This window comes from Vombatus ursinus, unplaced genomic scaffold (assembly GCF_900497805.2).
Source record: "Vombatus ursinus unplaced genomic scaffold, bare-nosed wombat genome assembly UNPS02012319.1, whole genome shotgun sequence".
NCBI classification, from domain to species: domain Eukaryota; kingdom Metazoa; phylum Chordata; class Mammalia; order Diprotodontia; family Vombatidae; genus Vombatus; species Vombatus ursinus.
The window spans coordinates 663,394-690,278 of record NW_020952097.1 but is presented as its reverse complement, the minus strand read 5'-3'; the positions used below and the strand labels follow the sequence as shown (position 1 = coordinate 690,278).

The following is a 26,885-nucleotide window of genomic DNA, read 5'->3' as shown; positions in this document are numbered from 1 at the left end:
ACATGTTTCTACACAGTCACTTCTTCATGAGGTCCTATAAATTCAGATGAAATGAACTCATATCAACGGGAAATGGGGCTAGTCCTTTCTTGAGGTCTGAGATGACCTCTGTCCCTGGCCCAGGCCTTATTTTATGAAGCTGGTTTTATTCTATTCAGGTTCTGATAAACAAACACCTGATTTTCTTCTTGAGTATATTCAGTACATGAATAGTCACCTAGTTCTCATTTAGAGGTAGAAGACTGTTCTGGTTCTTTGGCTGAACTCTGCTAGTAAAGTTATTACCCTTTGACCTTGAGTCTAATGAGTTGCTCAGCTGGGCTGCAAGGATTATTTTTTTTCCTCAAGTCTGTAACAAGTACTTCTCTCCATGAGAGGTCATGATCCTTGAAGTTATTGCCTTTCTCAGGTGACTATCTCTCCATATCTGGCTGTCCTTGGTGCAGACAGATAGAGAGAGATAGACACACAGAGACAGAGAGAAACAGAGAAACAGAAACAGAGACTAATAATAATAATAGTCGTGTCTGACTCTTTGTGATCCCATTTGGAGTTTTCTCGGTAAAGATACTGGAGTGGTTTGTCATTTCCTTCTCCAGCTCATTTTACAAGTAAACAGGGTTAAGTGACTTGCCCAGGGTCACACAGCTAATACGTATCTGAGCTAGTAAGTATTGAACTCATGAAAATGAGTCTTCCTGACTCCAGGCCTGGCACTCTATCAACTACACCAACTAGCTGCGCCAATAACAATAATTAATCAAGAACATTCAATTATTAGTTATTAATTAATTTAACGATAATTAAGCAATCAGTAATAATAGCTGCCATTTCTATAGTGCCTACTATGCTAGGCACTATGCAAAGAACTCTACAAACATCTCATTTTATCCTCATAACCACCCTAGAAGGTAGGTGCTATTATTATTGCCACTTTATAGATGAGGAAACTGAATCAGAGTCACACAGCCAGTTATCTGCCTGAGGCTAGATTTGAGTCTTCCTGACTCTAGGTATGGGGCTCTACCCACTGTGACACCTAGCCACAGAGACTGAGAGAGGCAGAGACACAGAGAGGGATAGAGACACAGAGAGACACACACAAAGACAGAGCGAGAGAAAGAGAGAGAGGCAGGCAGACACATGGGACAATATGCATGTGGTAGTAACCCACACAAACACATGTGACAACAATACACGTGATATAAATACCCATATAGTACTTTACTTGAAAATCAGCTCTTGCTAGTAGTCCCAGAGGTAAAAATCCAGCCAAAGGGTTTGAATTACCAGGATGCAATCACTGAGTTAGCCACCAGATGGTGATCTACTCAAGATACCAGCCAAAATTCAGTCAATTCTTAAGCAAGCACAGGTAGACAGATGATGCCTACCTGGATCTTGGCACATGAACACTTCCAGCCTCTGAATGAACCTTTTTGACTCAGAAGGGACATTTTAACCCCTTACTGATTGGAGCCCCAATCTAGCTTGAAGGGCTATCATGGGAGCAAAGGATTCAACTTATTTTGTTTGACTCCAGAGCCCATACGGAGGAGCAATGGGTTGAAAGTTGCAAAAAGGCAAATTGAAGCTTGATGGTGGGGAAGACTTCCTAACATTTCAAGAGCTCCAGAAATGATGTGGGCTGCATCAGAGAATGGAGGTCTTCAAGCAAAGACTGGATGACACCTTATTGGCATACTCGGGGGTGGGGGAGATGGGGGGGAGTTCTTTTTCAGGTATGGATTAGACTAGAGGGCTACCAAAGACTCTTTAAGTCTGGAAGTCTATTAAATTCTGTGATGTTTCTATTACCCAAATCCAAGTAAGAATTTACTGTCTTTCATCAAGGCATCCTTTCCTGATCCCCACATTATGAATGTTCACCTCACAAAATTCCTTTGTGAATATTTGTATTTACTTACCTATGTGTATGTTGTTTCTGTTCCCCACCACCCAAAATAAAAGGCAAGCTCTTTGAGGGAAGGAAATAAACCTTGGGGCCTCCACTATCACATACGGCTCTATTTTCAGCAGTCTCACCAGGTTTTCTTTCACATTTTAAATATCCCAGATTGAATGCCTGGGCACTTATTGTTCAATGCACTTTTAGAGTCAAACCGGCCAGACCTGGATAAATGATATTTTCTCTAAGAGGTGGACTATCTGGGCTCCTTGCTCAGGTATTATTTTTCATATGCATTGTTCTCTCTCTCTCTCTTTTTTTTTTTTTTGGCTAGGCAATGGATTTAAGTGGCTTGCCCAGGGTCACACAGCTAGTAAGTGTTATGTATCTGAGACCGGATTTGAACTCAGGTCCTCCTGACTCCAGGGCTGGTGTTCTATCCCCTGTGTCACCTAGCTGCCCCTCATTGTTCTTTCTCAGAGCTCTATGGAGCTGGGGGAGTTCCTAAAGGGGAAATACTATAAGACTTTTACTTTGTATAGTAATGGACTCAAAATACAGAATATGACAAATATTTTGGATGTAAACAATGCAGGAATTTGTTTTGCTCAACTATGCATATTTGCTACAAGGGTTTTCTTTTCCTTTATTTGAGGCAAAATGAAAGGGCAGCTAGGGAAGGGTAGGGAAAAAAAGAAATTTAGAAAAAGGTACAAGGTAGCAGCTAGATGGCGCAGTGGAAAGAGCACCAGCCCTGAAGTCAGGAATGCCTGAGTTCAAATCTGACCTCAGACCAAACATTTGACACACTTACTAGCTGTGTGACCCTGGGCAAGTCACTTAACTCCAATTGCCTAAAAAAAAAAAAGAAAGAAAAAAAGGAACGAAAAGAGGGTCATTGAAGCTTTTGAAGCAAGAGAATCTGAGTTGGTAACTATCAATAGGGGAACGGCTGGACAAGTTATGGTAGTTATAGTATATGAAGGTAATGGAATGCATGTAGCTGCTGCTTGCTTATGAACTTGTTTCTCACTCAGTACACAGCATAGGGAGCAGGATTGCTCCTCACCTTGGAACACGAGTCTCCTAGTCAGACAGCCCTGTATGTGTGACCCGGAACTTGGTGGTGAGCAATGGAACTTCCAATTTGTACCTCTTCCAGCCCCTTTCACAAGTTTAGGCCCCTCTGTGCTGGATCTGACTTTTCTTGACCCTTTACTAGAATGGCTCCGTAGCCCTTCTCTGGCTAAACCTTGTCCTTAGTATCCACAGACATAGACTCACTGTGATTTTTTTATTGGATTTCCCAATCAGGATTCAGTCTAGTACATTTTCTAGATCTGTTTAGAGAAGTTGGAGATTGGAAGAAGCTCATTGTACTTCTTCCTACTTTATCGCCATCTCGGCTCCATCCCCCTGCTGCTTATTATAAGCTATCTATAAGCAGCATTACTATAGGAAAGGCTGGTCCCCTGCAGACCTATTGACAAAATCTGTTAACCTTTCTATTCTCACACCTTAAAAGTGCTTGTGCTAACAGAATAAGTTAATCTAAAACCCATCTTCACTTCTCTAGAGTAGAGAAGTGAGAAATAAGCATCATTACTTATTGAAGCATTTTTTCCCCAAAAATACAGGGAAGAAGACAGAAAGAAAGCCAAAAGAAATCACAAACAAATGCGACAGCTTTGAAAGTTACATGTTGAATTTATTATATGTTTTAAAAGAAAAACAAGGTGTACATAATAAAAATTCACTGCATCCTATATAATCTTTTTCTGTTCTACTATGTATGTGGAAATGGCCATTTTATCTGGTTAAGTTCAGGAAAAAAAGTACATAAAAAAACAATAAACAACCCTTCACCTCCCTCTCCCTAAAAGGTCTCTGGGTGTGGGCCATTGACTATCTACACTGTCTATACTTCACAATGTGGTTTTCTGAGACTGGGGATCAACATAACCCTTTTTTTGTTGGTATTTTCAATTTCCATCATAGATCATAACCTGAAGGCCCTTTATGTATGGAGGGAGTCTCTTACACCAGCGTCAAGTTGGCATTCATCACCAGCCTCAGCATATTCTGAGCCTTTTCTTTCTTTCTTTTTTTCTTTGTAAGAGATCTCCACAAAGGCAGATAACAGGTTGGGGTTTTTTGTTGTTTGTTTTTTGTTTTTTGTTTTTACACTACAGTCATTTTCCTTTAACTTTATTTCCTTCCCCCCTCTCCCCCCTCACCAGGGTTCTGGATTTTAAATGGAAGGGCTCTTATAGGTTGGCCTTGGCATCAGGCATAAATGAACCACTTCCATGTTAAAAAAATTCCTGAAATCCCCCTATCTGACCGTATTTTACCGGTTTTTCACCTCATCCTCTGCCTTTTCTTACATAACTCTACTCCTCATCCACACCATGTCTTCCAGTGTGTTGGCCCTTCAAGTCTTTCCCAGGCCATCTCCTTTGCATTAGCTATTCTCTCTTCTTCTCCCCATCTTGACTTCTAAGTGAACCAATTCAACTCACACTCTCCTCTTCTCTGGAATCCCAAGCCTCTTATCATATTGATAGTTGTGTCCAGTCAAGCCTCAGCCTTGGATCACTCCTACCATTCGTTGCCTTCAAGCCTACACATGTACTGCTGAATGAAGTTAGAGAAAATCACTCAATCTTTTTCACTGGATCCACTACAAATTGGTGGTACATAACTTCAACTGAGCTCTCACTGCTGCTAGGCAATCCTACACTACCTGCCTTATCAACTCAGTATCTCATTCTCCACAGTGGCTCTTCCAAACCTTTTCATCTTTCCTCAAACCTCTCATGACTCCCCTCCCCTTTAAGCCTCTCAGGGGAGAACTTTGCCTCATATTTTATAGAAAAAATTAAGGCCATTTGCTGTGAGATCCATCTTCCATCCTTCTCATGTCACTATTACTCAGATACCTTCTGCTACTTTTCCTTCTTCACCCCTCTCTCATATGATGAAGTGGCCTCACTCCTTACCAAGGCTAACCCCTCCACTTGTTCAACAGATCCCATTCCATCCCATCTCCTCAAGGCTAACCCCTCCACTTGTTCAAGAGATCCCATTCCAACCCATCTCCTCCAACAGATTGCTGGCTTGGTCATTCCCCACTCTTCCACTTATTTTCGGTCTCTCCCTGTCTACTGGCTGTTTCACTACTGCCTACAAACATGCCCATGTCTCCCCTCACTTAATCCTTCCATTTCTGCTATTTGTCCTATATGTTTTCTGCCCTCTATAGCTAAACTCCTCAAAAAGTCCATCTACAATAGGTGCCTCCACTTTCTGTCTTCTTGCTCACTTTTTAACTCCTTATAATCTGACTTCCTACCTTCTCATTTCACTGAAATTACTCTCTCCAAAGTTACCAATGATCTTCTAATTGCCAGATCCAATGGCCTTTTCTCAGTCCTCATTCTCCCCGACCTCTCTTCAGCCTTTGACACTGTTGATCACTCTTTCCTCCATCATACACTCCTCTCTCTAGGTTTTTGGGGCCCCACTTTCTCCTGGTTCTCCCCCAAACTGACTGCTTCTCCTCTGTCTCTTTTGCTGTATCCTCATCCAGATCATGCTGTCTAGCTATAAGTGTCCCTCAGGGTTCTGTTCTGGATCCTTTTCTCTTCTCCTTCTATACTTCTTCATTTGGTGATCTCATCAGCTCCCATGTATTTAATTACCATTCTCTGCTGATGATTCTCAAATCTACCTATCCTACCCCAACTTCTCTACTGACCTTCAACCTTACATCGCCAACTGCCTTTCAGACATCTTGAACTGTATGTCCAGGAGACATCTTAAACACAATTTGTAGAAAACAGAACTCATTACCTTTCCTTTAAACCTTCCCTTCCTCCTACCTTCCCTATTACTATGGAGGGCAACACCATCCTCCAAGTCCTTCAGGCTTGCAATCTAGGAGTCATCTTGGACTCCTCATTCTCTTTCACCCCCTACATCCAATCTGTTGCCAAGGCCTGATGATTTCACCTTTGCAACATTTCTTGAATATGCCCCCTTCTCTCCTCTGACAGTGTGGCACTGTCAGAGGCACTGTCTGGTACAGAACCTCTTCATAGCTAGATTATTGCAATAACCTGCTGATAGGTCTGCCTGCCTCAAGTCTCTCTCCACTCTTACCCATACTCCATTCAGACACTCAAGTGATTTTCCTAAAATTCAGGTCTGACCATGTCACCACTGCCCCCTACTCAATAAAGTCCAGTGGCTTCCTATTGCCTCCAGCAGCAAATACAAAATACTCTGACATTCAAAGTCTTTCATAATCCCCTTTCCTGCCTTTCTAGTCTTCTTAGACCTCACCTTTAGTTCAGTGATACTGGCCTCCTGACTGTTCCATGAACAAGACATTTCATCTCTTGGCTCCCTGGCTTTCTTTCTGTCTCCCATGCCTGGAATTTTTTCCTCCTCCTCTCTAACTACTGATCTCCCTGGCTTCCTTCAAGTCCCAATAAAATCTGGCCTGCTACTGGAAGCCTTTCCTAACCCTTCTTAATTCCAGCATTTCCTTCTTTTAATTATTTTTTTTCTTTTTTTTTTCTTAAGGCAACTGGGGTTAAGTGACTTGCCCAGGGTCACACAGCTAGTAACTGTCAAGTTTTTAGTCTGAGGCCAGATTTGAACTCAGGTCCTCCTGACTTCAGGGCTGGTGCTCTTATCCACTTCACCATCTAGCTTCCCCCTCCCTCTCTTAATTATTTCCTACTTATTCTATATTTGGTTTGCTTTGCATATATTTGTTTGCTTGTTTTTTCCACCATTGGATTGTAAGCTCTTTGAGGGAAGGGACTCTTTTGCCTCTTTTTGTATCCCCAGAACTTATCACAGTGCCTGGCACATGGCAGGCATTTAAATATTTACTGAGTTGAATTGAATTGGAAATTCCACTCCAACCTCTTCATTTTACAGATGAGAAAACTGAGGCTCAGTAAGATTAAATGACTTGTCCAAGATTACAAAGGTGACTGTGGCAAGTCAGGATTTGAACTTGGATCCTCTAACTCCAAATTCAGTACTCTTTTCCACTGAAACTTCCCTTATAACAATAAAACCCCCAAAATATTTTAACAAAACCAATCAACCAACAAAAGTCTGGATCTAACAGTGTATATCACATTGCCCCTCCATAGTCCTATCAGTTTACTGAGGGGAGGAGATATGCTTCAGTATAAATTCACCTGAACCAAAATCGTTCATTGAAATTAATCTGGGGGCAGCTAGGCAGCACAGTGGATAGAGCACTGGCCCTAGAATCAGGAAGACCTGAGTTCAAATCTGGCTTCAGACACATAACACTCACTAGCTGTTTAACTGTGGGCAAGTCACTTAACCCCAATTGCCTCACCAAAAAAAAAAAAGAAAAGAAAAGAAAAAAAAGAAAAAGAAACACCAAGTTCTTTAAAAAAAAAAAAAAAGAAATTAATCTGAGTTCAGCTGCCATTTTATGTTTCCATTCTATTCCATTCCATTATTCTAGTCATTGTGTATAGGTTCTTCTTGGTTCTACTTTCTCTATTCTTTGTAATTTTGAACAAATCTTTCCATGTTTCTTTGAATTCCTCATATTTATCATTTCTTATAACACAATAATATTCTATTACACTCACATTTGAGATTTTCCTTGCGGATTAATTCTCCTTTTCTAGGTTCGTGTTGAAGGCATCCTCAGCATCATGATAGCTCTTTACACATTCAGTGATCCAGTGACACTGGCTTTTTTTCCAGTCCTTATGGAAGACACTCCATCTTCCTACTCCAGGCATACTCTGTGGCTGTTCCCCATGCCTCCCCTTCCTCATCTCCACTTCTTGGTTTCCTAGGCTTCCTTCGTGACCCAGCTAACATTCCACCTTCGACCAGAAGCCTTTTCCATTCCCCCTTAATTCTAGCGCCTTCCCTCTGCTGATTATCTCTAATTAATATTGTATGTAGTGTGTATGTACACAGTTGTTTTCATATTGTTGCTCCCATTAGACTATGAACTCCATAAGAGCAGGGACAGTATTTTGCCTTTCTTTTTATCCCCACTGACTGACTGAATCTTTATTATTTTTTTTTTTGGTTACTCATTCTTTCAGAAATCTGTCCTAGGCAACAGATTTGTGTTGTTGGCCTAGCTAAGAGAGCCTTCCTTCTACCCTAAATCCTAAGTGCCTAGAGCGCAATGCCTTTGCAGTTCTTCCACTCCACTCAGCATCCTTGCCTCACAGGACTGTTAGGATGTTCATTGAGATTTTATATATGTGTGTGTGTGTGTGTGTGTGTGTGTGTGTGTGTGTATACATATATACATATATTTATGTGTATATGTATATATGTGTACATATATATATATACACACACACACACATATATAGTGTTCAATAAACATTCAAGTATGTCAGCTATTATAATTCTCTTCCTTCCAGGCTCAGGTGGCACTGCTAGCATCATCTCCAGGAAGAATTTCCTTATTAACCCAATTCAATTCTCTCTCCTTACTTCAATCACATTGTATTGACTTATTTGTACACACAGTATACACTTCCTGGCTGTGTCCTCACTATGCCCTTGCTCTGGAGTCATCATTGGCATCTCTCTCCCAATGGAATCTTGGATTCTCCTGGGTCCCCCTTTTCCAGTATTCCTTTATACACTGTCTTCCTCCATTAAAATATAAAATCTTTGAGGGTGGGCACCATCTTACCTGCTTGTGTTTCTATCCCCAGTCATTAGTTCAGTGGCAGGCACATAGGAAACGTTTGATAAATGCTCTATTTATCTACGTTGTATATCCCCCAGGAGAATGTATGCTCCTTGAAGGCAGGTGCTGATTTTTCTTTGCCTTTGTATTCCTGAGCTAGCTCAAGGCCTTGTACATTGTTGTTCCTTAATAAATGTATTGACTTCAATTGATCTTTAGTCCTCTCACCATTACAACAATCCTTTCCTAGACACCTTCTAGTTTTTCAATGTCTTTCCTAAAATGTTCTGCCCAAAAGTGGATTCAATAATCCAGATGAGATTTGAACAGGGCAGAGAACAAGAGGGAATACTCTATTCTAGGCAGAGACGATAGGGAGAACAGACTTCAAGGTGGGAATGGAGTGTGGTTTTATTGAGGGGGGAGGAGATTTCACTGGTGGCATGCTCTATTTGGAACCATGGAGAACTTGTACAAACTCAGTGGTGGCAAGTTCCATTTGGAACCATGGAGTAACAGGTAGGAGGCCTTATAGTCTGTGTGGGAGAAATTGTACAAACTCGTGGTAGGATTTTAGGACAGTAGGAGTTCCTTTCTGGGTCAAAGTTTCCCTATTTGTCCAATGGGCACAAGACCAAAGGGCATCTGAGGTGCCTTCCAGCTGCAATAATCTGTAGACCTAGGATTCTGTTTCAAAATTCTCTCTCTTCCTTTAAAATGCAGCTCAGGCATCATCTTTTTTGCTTAAAACCTTTCCTGAAACCCACAATTACCTAGAGAGTGCCCTCCATCCCAAATGCCTTGTATTTACTACATACAACATATGTACATAAAACAGATATAAAAAATTAACATAGATAGTATAGTAAACTCATTCCTAAGGCTTGGGTTATATATCAAATGTACATATATGATATACTTGTATTTATTGATTTCATATTTATTCTGAATATAGTTCGAAATGGACTCACAATAGAATCAAAGCTCCTTAGGAGTAGAGATGATCTCATTCTCCGTATTTGTATCCCCAGTGCCCGGCACAATACCTGGCATACAGTATGTGCCTAATAAATGCTTGTCGATTTACTGATTGGAAGCACGGAAGCAGGAAGTTGGCGGAGGAGAGAGGAGGGCAGGATTAATTTTCCATGATGAATTAGTTTTGCAATAAAGACTTTTGGACCTTACATTTAGTCCAATCAGAAGCCAGAACACGGCGCTTTTTGGCCTCACTCACAAGCTCCCCATCCGCCCAACCTTTGATAAGAATCTAGCGCCGCCCCTAGTGCCGTGCCCTTTGACCTACCTTTTGCCTTTGGTCCTTCACCCCTCCCTCCCTCACTACCAGATCCGAGGGGAAGGCGCGGAGTCTACACAGCTGAGGGCGGGCCAATCACAGGAGAGACGACTACGAAGCGGGGCGGAGCAGAGCCGCCGCGCGCCCGTCCGCGGCCCCTTTCTCTTCCCGCCCCTCCTTGGGGGGGGGCGGGGCCGCGCGCCGCCGGGTAGAGGGACCCGCGCGCGCGTTGAGGCGGCGCAGGGAGCGCCGGTCCTGTTCGTGGCGTGAGGTGGCGGCGTGAGCGGCTGAGGTGGCACAGCTGGGATGTCGCGCACGGTGAGCAGACCCCCCCACACCCCAGCTGTCAGGGCCCGGAGACCCCCGCCCAGTCTGACCTAGGGCCGGCCTCTTCCCCCTAGATCCCTGCCCACGGACCCGAGATATCTCTCCCCAGAGACCCCGAAGTATCTCCTCCTTGCCCTGATGCGCCCCCCCAACATCTCCTCGACACTGAGACATCCCCTCCAGCAGACCTCAGAACACTTCCCCCCCCAGACCCCAAAGTATCTCTCTCTGACCTCTTAATATCTCCTGCCCAGAGACCCCAGACTCCTCTCCCCCATACACCCCGATTCTCTTTCCCCCACCTTAAAAACTCTGCACCTCTAGAGAGGGAGAGGGTGTATATATCCCTGGGAGAGACCTTATCCATCCGCGGACTCTTGATAGATCTTAACCCCCACCCCCACCAAGAGATTGTCAGGAACTCACCCTGTTGAGAGATTCCTTGGTCCCTAGACCAGCCTAATGCTCACGGACTTTCCCTCCTCCCCTCCCCTTCACAGATCAGGTTTTCTCAGGTCTGGTAGCAGAGCTTCTGACCTTTTCCCACCTCTATCCCCCTTCCCTGTTATTCATCTGGGAGGAGCCCCTCCTACCAACCTTCAGCAGTCGGTGTCCTGTCTTACTGGAGCTATAGTAGGTTATTATGTTTATTGTGCTTTATAGGCTTCATCTGACTTTATCTGGTTATTATCTCCATGGTACAGCGCAGAATATGAAAGTGGTGGATAGAGGGCCAACCTGGAAGTTAAGAAGACCTAGGTTTGAATCTTCCTTCCAACGCTTAGTATCTAAATGTCAAACTCTCAGTATCCCAGACAATTCTTTAATCAAACAGCAGTCACCCATGGTACAGGGAATTTTCATACCTGGAGTTCCCTATATAAAAGAACAGGTGCAACCAAAATCAAACAAACAAACCTTCCAAACTATTGAAGAAATTGAAGTTTAGACAACTGTCATGACTTGTTTAAGGGACCCTGTCTCAGAATCTTGTGTGTTTTCAAGATTCTCCATCTCTTTGTTTCCTTAAACCCCCATAAAAAAGGGCTCTGATTTTCCTGATTTCCCAGTGTCCTTTATATCATTGAGGTCTTAGGAGACCCTGGAAGGTATGTGCTGTGGTAGGCAAAATAATGTGATCTTTAGACTGCATTAAGAGGCAATTCTGCCTTGATCCGACTATACCATTGAGTATTGTGTTACCTTTTTCTGGGTGTCACGTTTTCGGAAAGACAGTGATAAACTAGAAAATGTCCAAAGGAGAGTAGCCAGGATGATGAAAAGGCCTTGAGATCATGCTGTAAGTAATTCTGGGGATGTCTTAAAGGATTTGAAGAGCTGCCACATAGAAAAGGGATTAGGTTTGTCCTGCTTGGTCCCAGAAATAGGAGCAATGGTTAGAAGTTAATAGAGAGGCAAATTTAGGCTTGATATAAGGAAACATTTCCTAACAGTGTTGTTGTTTATTCATTTTTTCAGTTGGGGTTTTCTTGACAAAGATACTGGAGTGGTTTGCCATTTTCTTCTCTAGATGATTTTACAGATAAGGAGACTGAGGCAAACAAAGTTAAGTGACTTGACCAGGATCAAACAGCTATTAAGAGTCTGAGACTGGATTTGAATTCAGCAGAAGAGTCTTCCTGACTCTAGGCCCAGCACGCTATCCACTGAACCAGCTTTTAGACTGCTGCCCTATTCCTAACAATGAGAGCTGTGCAAAACTAGAATGGACCACTTCAGGAGGAGGTAAATGCCTCATTGGATGCATTTCCAAGCTAATGATAACCTGTCAAGGTATTGAAGAAGGAATTCGTTTTTATGTATAACTAGGACTGCATGATCACTGAGGTCCCTTCTGATTCAGAAATTTTGTACTTCTGAGTTTATCATACTTTCTTCTTCACCTTGGAGTTCTCTTTCCCCCTCTAATCTTGCAGGTATATTATTATTAATAGTGTAGTTGGGTTTTCTCAGGGTTAATAACTCCTTCTCTGTAGAGTTGTTTTAAAAAATGGCTTTTTGGATCCAGCATTGGGCCATTTAAGCAGCAACTGTTCCTGGCTCATTTTCTCAGTTTTACAAGTTTTTCTTATTTGTAGCAATGTTATGATTTACCCCCATATACAACATACCATAAGCTCAGAACCCTTAGTGTGGCACATACCGTGGGTGGTAACTGCTACTTAACATTGAACTTAAAATAAAATATAGCCAGAAAGATGTTTAGAAATTATTTGATTTAGTGCCCTCCTTTTCTGGAAGAGGAAGCTGATGCCCAGAGAGGGAAAAAGACTTGCCTAAGGTAGGTTATGTAGCAGTTCAGTGTCAGCCTAGACCAGAGCCAGGTGTCCCGATTTCTCTGGTCCAGGGCTCTTTCTACTATACTATATTGCCTCCCATCAACAATGTCTAATTCAGGCCTTGATATTGTTAGTGATGACTAGCTAACGTTAAGTAAGAGTCCTTGACATACTTGAGAAAAGTAAGTATCTCAATTTCTCTTCTGACACTAACTAGCTGTGTGACTTTGGGAAAATCAGCTTCTTTTGGGGGTTCAGTTTTCTCTTCCGGAAAATGAGAAGGGTGGAGAGATTTGTCAGCTCCATATTAGGAAAATACCCTGTACCAAAATAAATTAGACTGCTTTATAAATAAGGTAGTGAGTGAGCTGTCACTGAAGGTCTAAAAGCAGTTGTTGAAGAGATTGTCATCCCAGTACAGGCTGGCATGATTGGTCCCTTTCATCTCTGAGATTCTAAGTTTCTATGACTAGGTGATTTCTAAGACCCTGTTCTAGCTCTCAGATTCTGAATTTGTGATTCCATTCTTTTCAGGATGAGTTTTTGTATAATAGAAAACATGGAAAGCATCTGGTATAAAAATGCATATAGAGATGACACTTTATTTATTGAATGAGTGAGTGTATTTTGAGTTGGCTTCCTAGAAGTATAAATTCACTATACTGCTTTCGCTTTTGCACCTGGAGTTCCTTGTAACCAGTTTCACACAACTGTGTGACCATGGCCCTTTGGTTGAGATGAAATCCAAGTCCAGGAAACAGTTGTGTTTTATGCAGAAGTGGCTGGAGATCAAGAGTATAAAGAGAAGAACATAAAGTCAGCAGAGGTGATGGACTGGAAAATTAGAATGGGTAGAGGGGCCGAAGGTCACTAAATTTAAGAGTTGGAAGAGACCTCAGAAGCTGTCTAGTCTAACCCTTATTTGGCAAAGAATCTCTTCTACAGGAAATCCTCAAAGAGATCATACAGCCTTTACTCGAAGATTGCCAATAAGGGGGAATCCATTACCTCTTGACAGTCAGTTATATTCTTGGATAGATCTAGTGTTAGGAAGTGTTTCCTTTAGCATGCCTAAATGTACCTCTTTACAACTTTTGCCCACTGCTCTAGATCTTCTCTGTGGGCAAGGAGAATAAGTCTAATCCCTTTTTCATGTAACAGCCCTTCAAATACCTGAATGTGCAGTGTCTCCCTAAATCTTTTCTTCTGTAGGCTAAACAGCCCCAGTTCCATTCAGTGGTTTTCAAAGTATCCCTGCAGATCCTGAGACCCTTTCAGAGGATCCTTGAAGTCTAAACTATTTTCATAATAATACTAAGACATTTTGATTTCTAATATGGTAAATATCCACAGGTATAACCTGCATAAATAAAAGCTCTTTGGGAGATCATCAATAATTTTTAAATGCATGAAGGGACCCTGAGGCCAAAAAATTTGAGAACCAGTGCTGTAGTTGACCCTCATATGGCATCAGCATGCCTTCTGGAAATCTTGTTAATATCTTTTCTGAAATATGCATATAGGTCGGCTTGGGATAGAGTATAGAGTCAGCTAGCATAGTTGGACCCTATACCTCTCAAAATGTAGCCTAACATATTGGGGTTTTTTGGACTGCCATATCATATTGGTGACACGTTAAGCTTGTAGTAAACTAAAACCCCCAGATATTTTCAGATCAGTTGCTATCTGTGGTTCTCTATTTGTTGAAGTTGATTTTTTTTAGTCCAGTTGTAGGACTTTATATTTATCCTTAATAAATTTCATCTTATTAGATTTAGCCAGTGTTACAACCTGTCAAGATATTTTTGGATAATGACTTTGTAATCCAGTGTGTTAGCTATACTTTCCACCATTTTGTCACCTGCAAATATGATGGGTGTGCCATCTGTGCTTTTATTTAAATTGCTGATAAAATTGTTAACAACATAGTGCCAAGAACAGATGCTTTGCACTCCATTGGCGACCTACTTCCAAGTTGGTAGTAAAGATAAGGAATAGATTTAGGATAAACGAGACAGCTAAAAGATGGATGAACAGTAGGTTACAATTAGAGAAGAGAATTCTAGGACTCAAGATTGTGGAAGTGGCAGTCATAGGTGACAGATCTAACTTGGAACATCCCTGTTAAGGGACCGAAGAGTGAGATAGGTGTCCTGGGAGCTCAGGTGCTGAACTTGGAGGCCAAGATGTTTGAGGGGTCATCAGTTTGTATGTTGAAATTCACAAATATAAGGACAGAGATTGGGATGGAAAAAAATCAGTCAATAAACAAGCATTTATTAAATATCTACTATGTGCCAGGAGGTTGCTAAGTTTTAGGGTAATAGGAGCTCACATTTATAAAGACCAAAAAAATGAAACTATCCCTACCCTCCAGGAGCTTTTAAGATAAAAGTATGAATGAGTATATATAACATACATATATAGATTATAAATATGTATGTATATAAAGAAAGCATACACACACACACATATGCATACGTAGACTTACACTTGTTATCTCCTTGATAGACCTGAAGCTCCTTGAGGACAGGGATAGTTTTCATTTTCATAGCAGACCTATATCTATCCGTGTGTGTGTGTGTGTGTGTGTGTGTATGTGTGTGTGTGTGTATAAAATAAATGCAAGGTAATTTGAGAGGGAGACAGTTAGATGGGGAGGAGAGAATGAGGAAAAGCCTCATATTGGAGGGGGCATTTGAGCTGAGCTTTAAAAAAAAAATTGAGAGGTTGAGGTAAGTAAGGAGGGCATTCCATTTATGGATGCTATGCAATGGCATGGAGACAGGATGGAATGTCATATTCAGAAAAGGGCAAGATCAGTTTGACTGGATTGTAGAGTATGTGAAGGGATGTGCAACAAACCTGTAAAATTAGGTTGAAGTCAGATTATAAAGGATTTTAAGAGGTGTTTGTGCTTTATCCTAGAGGCAGTAAGGAGCCATTGGAGCCTATTGAACAGGGGAGTAACATGGTCAGACCTGTGCTTTAGGAATACTGCTTTGGCAGCTGTGTGGAGGGTGAATTAGAGCGGTGAGAGACTTCATACAGTCATACATAGCTGTGGAGCGGAAGGGACCTCAGAAGCTGTCTAGTTCTTAGCCCCTTTCATTTGACAGGTAAAGAAACTTGGGATCCAGAAAGGTGAAGGAGTGACTTGCTTCTTAGCAGGGTCACTTAGGTGGTAAATGCCAAAGGTGGAATAAGGCAGGGAGGAAAACACTGAAATAGGGTGATGATGCTGCTAGGTTTCAGCAAAAAGGGTCTGGACTGGGTGTTAGAGACAGAGTGAATCTCAAAGGAGATGTTACTAGGTAATGACAGCAGTGGGACGGTCTGGGAGTATCAGCAAGGAGTAACATCAGCTCCTTCTGACCCACTGTGTCTTCTGATATGAGAAAAGGATCACCTTGTCTAAGAGTGTGACTAGGGATGCAGAATCTTCCAGAAGGAGCAAGGCTCCCATGAGCACAGGAAGATGGAAAGAGTGAGGACAAGGTCTAGGATGAAGGGACATTTCTCAAATTCATTAGAACATAATAATTAGAGCTGAAAGTGACCATAGAGATCAGAATCTAATTCCTTCATATTACAGATTGTGAAAATTGAGTTCCAGGAAGAGTCAATGAATTAACTGAGGTCACACAGGTAGTAAGTTGTTAATATTCAAAATGAAGCCCTCTGATGCCAAACCAGGTGCTCTTGACACTACTTCTAACAAGAGAAACCAGAACTGTAAGAGTTTTGGTCAAGATGAGGAGCCCCTGAACTTCAAAGGGGTAGTATGAAAGGCAGGGTCTAGAAAGGTATGTTTAAGGTTTTGAACTTGTGTGAAACAATTGAATTATATGAAATTATACTTGACTAACTCCATTTATATGTGATTTGTACCTTAGAATTCTCTCCTGTTGTAGCTTTGCTGTAGGTGTGCTATGAGTACTGGACAACTTTGTACAGGGTTGGAAAAGGAGAACTTCCTGTCCCCCCTCCTTGAGAAGGCAAAGCAATTTGATATAGATTATACATGTGAAGTCATGCAAAACATTTTTCAATATTAGCCATGTTGCAAAAGAAAACACAGACAAAAAAAAAAGAAAAAAAAAGTTTTTTTTTAAATATGCTTTGATATGTAATGATCATGTACATAAATTTTATATGTACAATAATTTCCCTTTTTATATGTCAGGTAAATATTTGTGAGAGTTACACTTAACGCAAATAAGTACTAATATTTTTTTCATATTTCATTGCCTGAATAAAAAGTGTTTATCACTGTTAAAAAAGCATGCTTTGATCTGTATTCAGACTCTATCAGTTCTTTCTCTGGAGGTGGATAGCATTTTTCATCATAAGTGCTTTGGTATTGGATCTTTGTATTGTTGAGACTAGTTAAGTCATTCGTAGTTGTTCATTATACACTATTACTGTTACTCTGTATAGTGTTCTTTGGGTTCTGCTCACTTCACTTTGCATCAGTTCATTTAAGTCTTTCCAGGTTTTTCTGAAAGCATTCTGCTCGTCATTTCTTACAGCACAATAGTATTTCATCACAACCATATACCACAACCCAATATTTTCTTAATCACTGCCCTGCAACCTAGTGTCATCCTCAACTCCTCACTCTTACCCAACATATCCAATCTGTTTTCAAATCTTGTCATGTCCACCTTCAGAACATCTCTTGTATACATCCCTTTCTTGTCACTAGCACCCCACCATCATGGTTTAGGTCCTCATCACCTTACACCTGCCTGCTGGTTGGTCTCCCTTTCCTAAGTCTTTCTATCCTTTACTGACCTGCCAGCATGACTTTCCTGAGCTCAGCAGAGCTAACCACCCCACTCACTTCTTTACTTCATACACTCCAGTGGCATAAAGCCCTCTCTTTGGCATTTAAAGGCTTTCACAGCTTGACCCCTTCTTATCTTTCCAGTCTTTTTATGCTTTACTCCACTTTTTATGCTCTGTGATTCAACTGCACTGGTATTTTTGCTGTCCCTTGCACACAGCACTCCATCCATCTCTTCTGTACCTTTTCAGTGGCTTTTTTCTGTGCCTCCAATACATTCCTTACCCTTATGCCTTGGCTTCCCTATCTTCCTTCAAATTCCAGCTTCTATAAGTGGCCTTTTCTGATTCCTCTTCACATACCCTTCTCTAGATATTAGTATACCTTCCCTCCAAGATTACCTTCCATATTCACTGTATATATCTTATATTTACAGATATTTACAGTTGTTTCAGCCATTAAAATTTGAACCCCTTAAGGGCAGGCAAGCAGGGTACTTTTGCCTTTCTTTGTGTTCCCAATACTTAGCACAGTACTTGACACATGGTAAATGTTTAAGCAGGGCTGGTTCATTTAATCAGGCTTTTCTGATCTAATAATGTTAGCTGTCAGATGTTAGAAAACTGATTCAGTGATTTCTTTTGATGTTAAAGAGAAGATGGGGAACTCAGGGGAGGGGTGTGAGGAATGGGACCTTAGGAATGAATGTAGAAACTTATTTCATTTAAAAAGTAGTTTTCCTATAGGAAGTCTTCCCCAACCCCTTTTAATTCCAGTGCCTTCCCCTGTTATTTATGTCCTATTTATTATTTATAAAGCTTGCTTTGTGTATGTTTGTTTGCATGTTGTCTCTCCATTGAGGGCAGGAACTGTCCTTTGCCTCTTTTTTTATCCCCAGCACTTAGCACAGTGCCTGGCACTTAATAAATGTTTGCTTGTTGATTGGCAGTCGCCTCTGTTCCTTCTTGGGATCGAATTAGTCTTTCTGTGGTCCCTTCTAGTTATTATAATCTGTTGAGTGTAAACGAACTAATATTCTCATTGAGGAAGTAAGATTAAAAATAATAATAAAAACCTACAAAATTGTATGCCCAGATTGGGGTGAGTGTCATCAGTAGGCGCCAGTAGAATTTGAAGCATCAATGTAGGCTGGAGTAACCTAGTACATTTTTCCTGGAAAAGATGAAACTTGAGCTAAACCCTAAAGACTCAATAGGATTTGAATAGGCAGAAGTAGGAGAAGGAATAAAAGCTCAAGAAGTACCTGTCCTCTTTGCATACTATATAGCTGATGAGGATACCTGCCAATTCTTCCAATTTTCCTCTTTTAGAATATTAGCTATAGGCCCACATCAATAATTGCCTTTCGGACATTTCAAATGGATGTCCCAGAGACACCTTAAACTCAACATGTCCAAAAGTCAACTCGTCTTTCCCACAAACCCTCCCTCTTCCAGATTTCCCTATTTTTGTTAAAGACACCACCATCTTTCCAGTCCCCTGGATTCCTTAGCTCAGCATTGCCTTGGACTCGTCATTCTCTCTTCACCTCCATATCCAATCACTTGCCAGAGCTTACTGTTTTTACCTTCACAATGTTTCTCATATTTGCCCTCTGTGTTTACTTACATAGCTACCATTGTAGCTCAGGTCCTCATCATCTGTAACCCAAATTACTGCAACAGCTTCTTAATTGATCTCCTTGCCTCATTTCTTTTCCAGTCCATCACTGCTGCCAAAGCAATTTTCCTTAAGCACATATCTGATCATGTGACTCCCCTACTCAGCTTCTGTGGCCTCAAGGATAAAATGTGAACTTAACTTTTAAAGCTATATGCAACCTGCCCCCAAACAACCTCATTAGACATTACTTTCCTTTGAGCACTCAGTGATTGAACCAAATAGGTCCTCTCTATGTTCCTCACACATGTTACTCCCTCCTGTCTCCAAGCCTCTGTGCTGGCTATCTCCCAGGTTTGTAATGCGCTTTTTTCTTACTGCTGCCTTATAAGAGACCTTCTCTTCCTTTAAGATGCAATTCAGAAACCATCTTCTGTGTGAAGCCTTTCCTGATTCCACAACTTCTAAGACCTTTCCTCCCACACTACCTTGTCCTTAACTGTGTGTACGTTTTCACGTTATACTTACGCTGTACATATTTTTTGTGAATTTGTTGTCTCCCCCATTCAAATGGAAGCTCCTTGGCAGTAGGGATTGTTTCATTCTTTGTACTTGTATCCACAAGTGGTTAGCACAGTATTTGGCACATAGTAACAATGTTTGATAAGAACTTTGTAATTGATCAATTCAGGTTAGGGACTGAGCCTCCTTTCACTGTAAGCATTCCATTCACCTTAAGATGCCTAAGTAGGGCCATAAGATCACAGAGAATATCTGGTGGGGATGGCCACTAGAGTATGTAATATGTTCTCTTTAATGAGACCTGGAAGAATTCTTGGGATGAGTAGCCTTGACTTTGCTGCATTTCTCACCTTTACCAAGGTTCTCCAGCATATCAGGGCTAGTAGCCTAGTTTGTGTGGGTGTGTGGGTGAGTGTGTGGCCTTGCTGAGATGAAGTTTTTCTCTCAATCTCTGTTCTTCTGTAAGAAAACAGTTCTTTTGGGACAGTAGTTCAAGGACTTTTCCGTTTGAATTTTAAATTGTTTGGTAGACCTTGAGATTGTCTGAAATGCCAAGTTCCTTGGCTAAAATGTACTGCTGAGTTGGTGCCAATGTTTGGTCTATTGTAAGTTGTAAGCACTTAGTAATGGAGTAGGTTTGCTCCAGGAGTCAGTACACAAGGTGCTGTGAAGGTGGCAGTCACTCTTCTGGTTAATCTAGGGAGGCGTTAGAATACTCTAGGCCAGATCAAACAAGTACTGCCTCGTTTTTTGGTAGGAGCTGACCTTGGTCCACAAAACGGACAACGTCAGCCTAAGTTCTGGCTTCAGGAGCAGGGACCAGGATTTGAAGTCAAAGGCATATAGGAATTTTCTGCTCCTTTTCCTTTGTATCTCTTCCTTGGCTCAGCTTCTCAAAACTGTTGCTGCTTTTCACAGTGATTATCTCCCTTTTTCCATTTCTGATTCTCAAAGTGTTTCCCCAGTGTTTTCATCCTCCCCAGCATCACTTGGGTCACAGTTCTCACCCTACTTATTTTTTCAGGACAGAGTTCATCAGGGACAGCATCTCCATAGGGCAGTTGTACTTCATTTCTCTTGTCCCATTGGGGCCATACCTTGAAAGCCCAGTGGTCCAGGAAATGAAGTCCCAATCATAAAGATCCTTACATTAGCAGAACTATTAAGCTTTAGCCTGTCACTTATGAAGAGTGACCGATCCCAGCCTATTTCCTTCTGCTACCTCTTCTGGTTGAATAATCTTGTTCCTTTTAACCTTTCCTCCCACAACTTCTTTTCTATCTCATGGTCATCTTTGTGATACAGTCTAAGGACTCTTTCCCTCTGAAGTTGAAGAGCCCGGCTGTGACTCACGTTCTCTTTGGGGAGGATGAGGGGTGGAGTGAAATGGGGGATGGCGGCTGTACCCATGGCCTACCAATCTTCTTTCTAGGCACAAATCTTGTGTAGTGCATAGATTGGCCTGATCAGCAGAGAATGTTTTCATTTTTACTCCTTCATCTGGATTATTGATTTTGTTTAGCCTTGCTTCTAGCTGTTGGGTTAAAATCTGTTAGATTCTTAGTGGTATGGGAATTTTTCCCACCCAAGCCAAAGAGTTGCTATTTTTCAGACATTGTCTGCCTGGGATCACCATGTAGGCACCTTATGGCAGGAGAGGCCCTTTGGAGCTTGCTTTGACTGTTAGCCTCTTAACATTTTTTACCAATGACCTGTCTAATGAGATGGCAGAGAGTATACCCATTGATTGACTTTTAACAGCCAATTCTCCCTGCCCACAAAACATGCCCTATGCTGGAAGGGACCTCAAAAAGATCATCTGGGCCTGCCTTCTGAAAGTTAACATGGTATTATCTCCTGTTTTAAAGATAAGACAATTGAGAAGAGAAACTCCTTCCTGAAGGAGTCCAAGGAGTACATCTTGGGCTGGAGCTGTTCCCTACCACCATATAACTCCTTTCTTCCCAACTCACCTCCTATTCAATGGGCTTCAGTAGGAAGATATCTTTGTTATGCCTTCATCAAAAATTAGCGGCCTTCTCTGAGCCTCATCCCAGGTATTGGGGGGAGGGGGGAATAGGGATACAAAAGGAGATGAAATGATCTCTGACTCTTGAATTTACAGCCTAGCAAGGGATGTGAAACCTAGAGATCTGAAACACATAGTCAACAATCTCAGGCAGCAGAAATGCTGTGACCGTTTCATGATAAAAACAGCAAACATTTATATGGTGTTTTAAGAGTGCCTGGCCCTCAGCTTTTTTCTCTTCAACTAGAAAAGCTGCTTTTGAGGCTCATGACAAAGAAAATAAGAGTCCATCTACTCACAGTTCACCCTCATTATTCTTGCTCCCACCTCCCCTGTGTTGTGTACAATTGTCATGGCTTGGAGAGTGCTAAGAGATGATGTGACAAATTCTCACCACTGTCCTCCCCCCCACCCCCTTTTACAGATGAGAAAACCAAGGCCCAGACAGGTTAAATGGCTGCCAAGATTACATAGCTATTAAGTAGAAGAGTGCAGATTCCAACATACTTCAATTGATATTCATAGGATCATAGGTCAAGAGCTGGAAGAGACCTCAGAGGTCATCTCGGTCAGCTCTCTGTCTTCTGACTCCTCAGTCCAGCACTTTCTCCATTATACCATGTTCTGCTTAGCTCTGATACAGGGCAGACTGGGGCAAGTGCCAAAAGAGAGGCACAAGCTAAATGCCGTTGTCGTTCAGAGGGGAGTGATCACTTCCTACTGGAGAGAGCAGGTAAAGATTTGTGTCCTCACGGAAGCAAGAGGCTAAGTCGTCTGCTCTAAGTGTAGGAGTTGGGAGTCTGAGGATAGAGGTTTAGAATTTGCTTTGAGGAATGAAGTGAAGAGTCACTAAGAATAGAGTAGGCCTGTTGAGCAACAGCAGACTGAAGTAACAAATTTTAGTCAGTGGAATAAATTTGATTTTGTGATTACAGTAGAGTGGAAGAAATAGACTTGGGAGAAGAGGTATGGGTCAAGGAATTGGAGGTAATGATGAAGGGAGAGAGTAGTGTGACTGAAAGTGGGAGAGGTAGAAAGATGGGAAGTTGTAGTTAGGGTGGAATTTCAAAATTCCAGATGTTGGATGTGGTATAATTCCATGAAGTAGTGAGTTCTAAATTGTGACTCTGCCTAATTATGCAGCTGAAGTGGGATGAAAGAGGAGATTGTTGATGTTATAAAAGTCAAAGAATTGTGTGATCAAGGATCGTCAATATAAATATTAAAACCTCTGATGATTATGACAGAGAGTGAGTAAGAAAACGACTGCAAACCAGGTTGTTGTTTGTCCTTCATTTTCAAAGAAGACATCACAATGTTGCAATCAGGGTATGGTATGTTTGGCTAATCGGTCCAATATGAGTTTGGAAGGCACTCCCACAAATCAGGCACAAGTGGTTCATTAGAACATTTAGAGTGGAAGTGGCTCTGGGTTTGCACAGCTCATGTTACAGTTGTGCGTTGCACCTTCTTTGATGCCAGCATTTCCCATGTCTCCCAGTCAGTACTAAAGTTCTTCAGAGATATCTCAAGTATCCTTATACCACTTCTTCTGATTACCACATGAGCATTTACCTTGTGCAAGTTCTCCATAAAACAGTCCTTTGGGTAGACATGCATTTGGCGTTAGAACTATGTGGCCAAGTACTGAAGTCATTAAATCAGCATTGGGAATGACTTGATTCTTGGTAGATGACAGCAGCATATTTGGGAAAAGGGCGGTGTAAATTGATTAAACTTTAACTGGGGAAAAGTGATTGTGATAATGATAGTGGAATGATCAAGAATCAAGACACCAACCTTTGTTGGACTTGTGAATCAGGGGGCATAAAAGATGCCTCAACTAATGCCATACCTTCAACAAGAACAGGGAAGTTGAACAAAGGGACAGACTTGGAAGAAAATATGATGAATTCCATTTTAGATGTGCTGATTTTGAGGTGCTGGTGGGACACCAAGGTAGAGGTATTCAGCAGGCAGTTGGAAATTTGAGGCTAGAGCATCAAGGAAAGGGTGGTGGAAAATGTTTATCAAATTGAATTAAACTGATTGAGTTGGTGTTGAAGAAGCGCTTTGTGATATTTCATTTAGGGTAGCTATGGAATAGCTAAGCAGCTGGATGTTGGGGACTAGAATTAACACAGATACAATAGATACAAAAGAAACTTGTTCAAATAAATAACCCAAACATTAGGGGTGGGACTGGGTAGGTGGGTATGAATAAGAATACAGCTACATTTCTATTTATGCTGTCAAACTGCTCATCTCTGAATGGATTTTCTGCTTTGTTGGTCACTGGTGTCATGCCCTCTATCTCCTGTAGGCGCTGACCATTATAGAGGGGTCAGAGATCATCCGAAATGGGGAGGTGTCTGGTAGGGCAGAAAGAACACTGACCTTGGAGTCAGGAGACTGAAGTTTGAATCCTGTTTGGCTACTTAATAATCTTGAACAAGTCACTTCACTCTTCTGAACCTCAATTTCTTCATATATAAAATATTAATTTAAATGGCCTTGCCTATGGCACAGGGTTTTTGCAAGGATCAAATATGATAATGTATGCAAAGTGCTTTGTAAACTTGAAAGCATAGTACAGATTGCCACTTTTAAAATGATTTCCTGTGCCTCTTTTGCCTGCTGTCATCCACCCTGGGTGCCTGCCACTCTCCCATCTCTGCTCCGTGCATCCCCACTGCTCTCCTGGGCAGATTCTCAGACTCTAGACCGATCCTCCCCCAACACAACCCTGCTGGTTGCCTGAACTAGCTCAGTTGAGGAACTAGTTAGATCTGTGTTATTAGTATTCAAAGGGAAACACAAACTGTTTTTCTGTGGTAAAGTGAGGTGGCTGCTGCCACCAAGATAGGTCTTTGGCTGGTCTAACTGTGGTGTCCTTTCACTCCCCTTTCTGCCACTTGCTATATTTGTTTCCCATAGCATTCACCAGCATGTACTTGCTTAGGACTGTCTTGGGTTCCTTCAGACTACTGATTTCAGCCGGCCATTGAGGAAGGGGATCTGATTAGTCAGTGCTCTCTCTGGGCCTCTGCCCCCTTCTAGGAATGTATTCCTTCCCTTGCACCTCTTTGTAATAAAAACAGCTCCTATTTCTGTGGGCTTTACAGTTGACACTGTGCTCTCCTCCTACCAGCAGTGAGGCAGAGAGAAACTGAGACTCAGGAGAAGGGATGTGCCTTACCTGCTATCACATAGCTGGTAATTGTGGGAACCAGAACTAGAGCCATGCTGTTCGACGGCTTCTTGTGTTTTGAAGGCTGTGCCAAATGTGGAGGGCTTCCAGCAAAAGTCTGCCCCCATGCTCGACTGTCACCTGAGTCCCAGAGGAAGACCAGGATAGCTCAGGCAGAGCCAGCAGAGAGCAGACCCTGTTTTCTAAGGAGAGAAGGGCTTGTGGCCTTTGTTGTCCTCAGTGAGATCCAAAGTTCTGAAGCATTGAAGCCAGGGCCCTGGGAACTCCACCTGGTCTATAATATAAATAGGGGTAATGCCCCAAGGCTGGGGAAGAAATGTTGCATCTCCACCTGAACCTTGCCCCATTTGTTCTTTTTCCAGTTGCAGCTTTGCCGGTTCCATTCAGCGTTGCTGCAGAGCAGGCAGCCACCCTGGCTGTCCCCAGTTGTATTCCTCAGGAAAAACTTGACAGCGGGACCTGCACGGTCATTACTTGCAAGGTAAATGAGCTCTCCCCAGGTTGCCAGGATGTTAGAGGACTTCATATCTTATGATGTGTTTGAGATCTAGCTCTGTCCCATAGTCTATTCTCCATGTTTCTTGTCATTAGTTTTTTCTCCTGGCCTCATTATTAACTGTGGTAGGATAGAGACTGGCTTATCCTTTTATGTCCTCACCAGTACCTGGCACAGAACCTTGAACACACAATAGGTCTTCCACATATGTACTTATAGATTGACTGGCTCAGAAAATCCCTCATTCATTAACACATAATGATTGATTAGGGATGACTTCTCTGAATTATCCAACAGATCTGGAAATACATTCCTTGAGGCCTTGCGCTAGGTACCTGTGAGGGATGCCAAACTATATGACTTACTGGTGCCTACCTCCAGATGCTTGTCTGTCTGAATCATTCAGCTTGTAAATAAACCTCATGTGCCATGATCAGTCAGGAGACTTGGTCTCTGGTTCGGAGGAGCTTATGACCTAGTATAAGTGATTACATATAATAACAATAGGTTCCATTTATACATAACACATGGCAGCTTGCCAGACTCTTCCCTCACACACCACTATGGGACAAATAGCACGAGTATTCCCCGTCATATTTTACAAAGGAGCAGACTCAGAACTGAAGGCCTCAAATTCTGCTATCCTAGCTCCACAACCAATGCTGCTCCACTCCATTGTTGCTACCTCTACAAACATGGAGTGCTCAAAGTAGAGAGCCATGCTTTTTAATTACTGGGCCTCCAGCCTTCTTTCTGTTGGATGTTTGAAGCACTGTGTCATATAGGATTTAGAGGAAAAGAAATCCATGAAGCATGTGACTGTGAGAGGAGTGATATATAGGGGAAGAGTAGTCCATCACCTGGACCTTCTCTAATCCCAAACTCTATCTGTGGGGCAGCCTGGGGTTAGGGCAGTCTATGGAAAATATAGCATTTATCTAAATTTATCTATATTTATCTAAATGCTATCCCCTTCTCTAGTCCATCACTGCCTTTGGGGCAATAGGACAGGATTCCAGTTAATACTGTGTATGTGTGTCTGTGTGTCTGTGTCTCTTTCTGTCTGTCTGTCTGTCTGTGTCTGTGTGTAATTAACTTGGTTGTGTGAGTGGCAGCAAAACCTTTAAGTTCTTTGGATGGTGAAAAAAGGCAAAATGGAGGGAGAAAAACCGCATAGAACCATACAGATTCACTCCATAGCTTCTTTGGGAGCTTCTTTTCAAATGGTGGTTATTGGCAAGAAATGGGGTGGATGTGGAAAGGGAAATTGCTGGAAGATGATGGATGAGGGAGGGGGAGGGTGAAGGGTTGGGGTTTTTGGCAGTGGGAAAGAGAATCATCCCTCCCCTATGGCTTCTCTCCAGCCCTGCAGTTCCCAGACCCCTATGGAAGAAGGCAATTTCCGCCGTGGTGGTGGGTGTGCCCCTGCTATTTGGCCTTCGCTACGCTGTTGCCAACAAACGAGAAAGGAGGAAGATGAGGCTTTTGGCAGATGGCATTGGTCGATTTGGCAGGTTGGTTGGCTGTGTGTGAGGGCCTTTTCTTGGGCTCATCCTTCCAATTTGCCTTAAACTACAAAGGATTCCTCTACAACACTGCAGTTTCCTACCCAGTTGGGTCCATTTCTATAACCTTGTACCAAACACAGAAGGTGCCCG

General features: G+C 42.1%; 1 protein-coding gene across 3 annotated transcripts in view; it reads left to right on the top strand.

Moving 5' to 3' along the window:
- Positions 1 to 10,155: 10,155 nt before the first annotated feature.
- ADCK5 (aarF domain containing kinase 5) overlaps positions 10,156 to 26,885 on the top strand; it is a 36,150-nt gene continuing 19,420 nt past the window's right edge. For 2 of the 3 annotated variants that reach the window (XM_027857808.1, XM_027857806.1), the window contains exons 1-3: positions 10,156 to 10,251; positions 25,094 to 25,212; positions 26,592 to 26,741. In XM_027857808.1, the coding sequence (XP_027713609.1) occupies positions 10,240 to 10,251; positions 25,094 to 25,212; positions 26,592 to 26,741 (281 nt within the window). In that variant the 5' untranslated portion in view covers positions 10,156 to 10,239. The remainder of the gene's footprint in view (positions 10,252 to 25,093; positions 25,213 to 26,591; positions 26,742 to 26,885) is intronic. The other variant, XM_027857807.1, reaches the window with a different exon arrangement.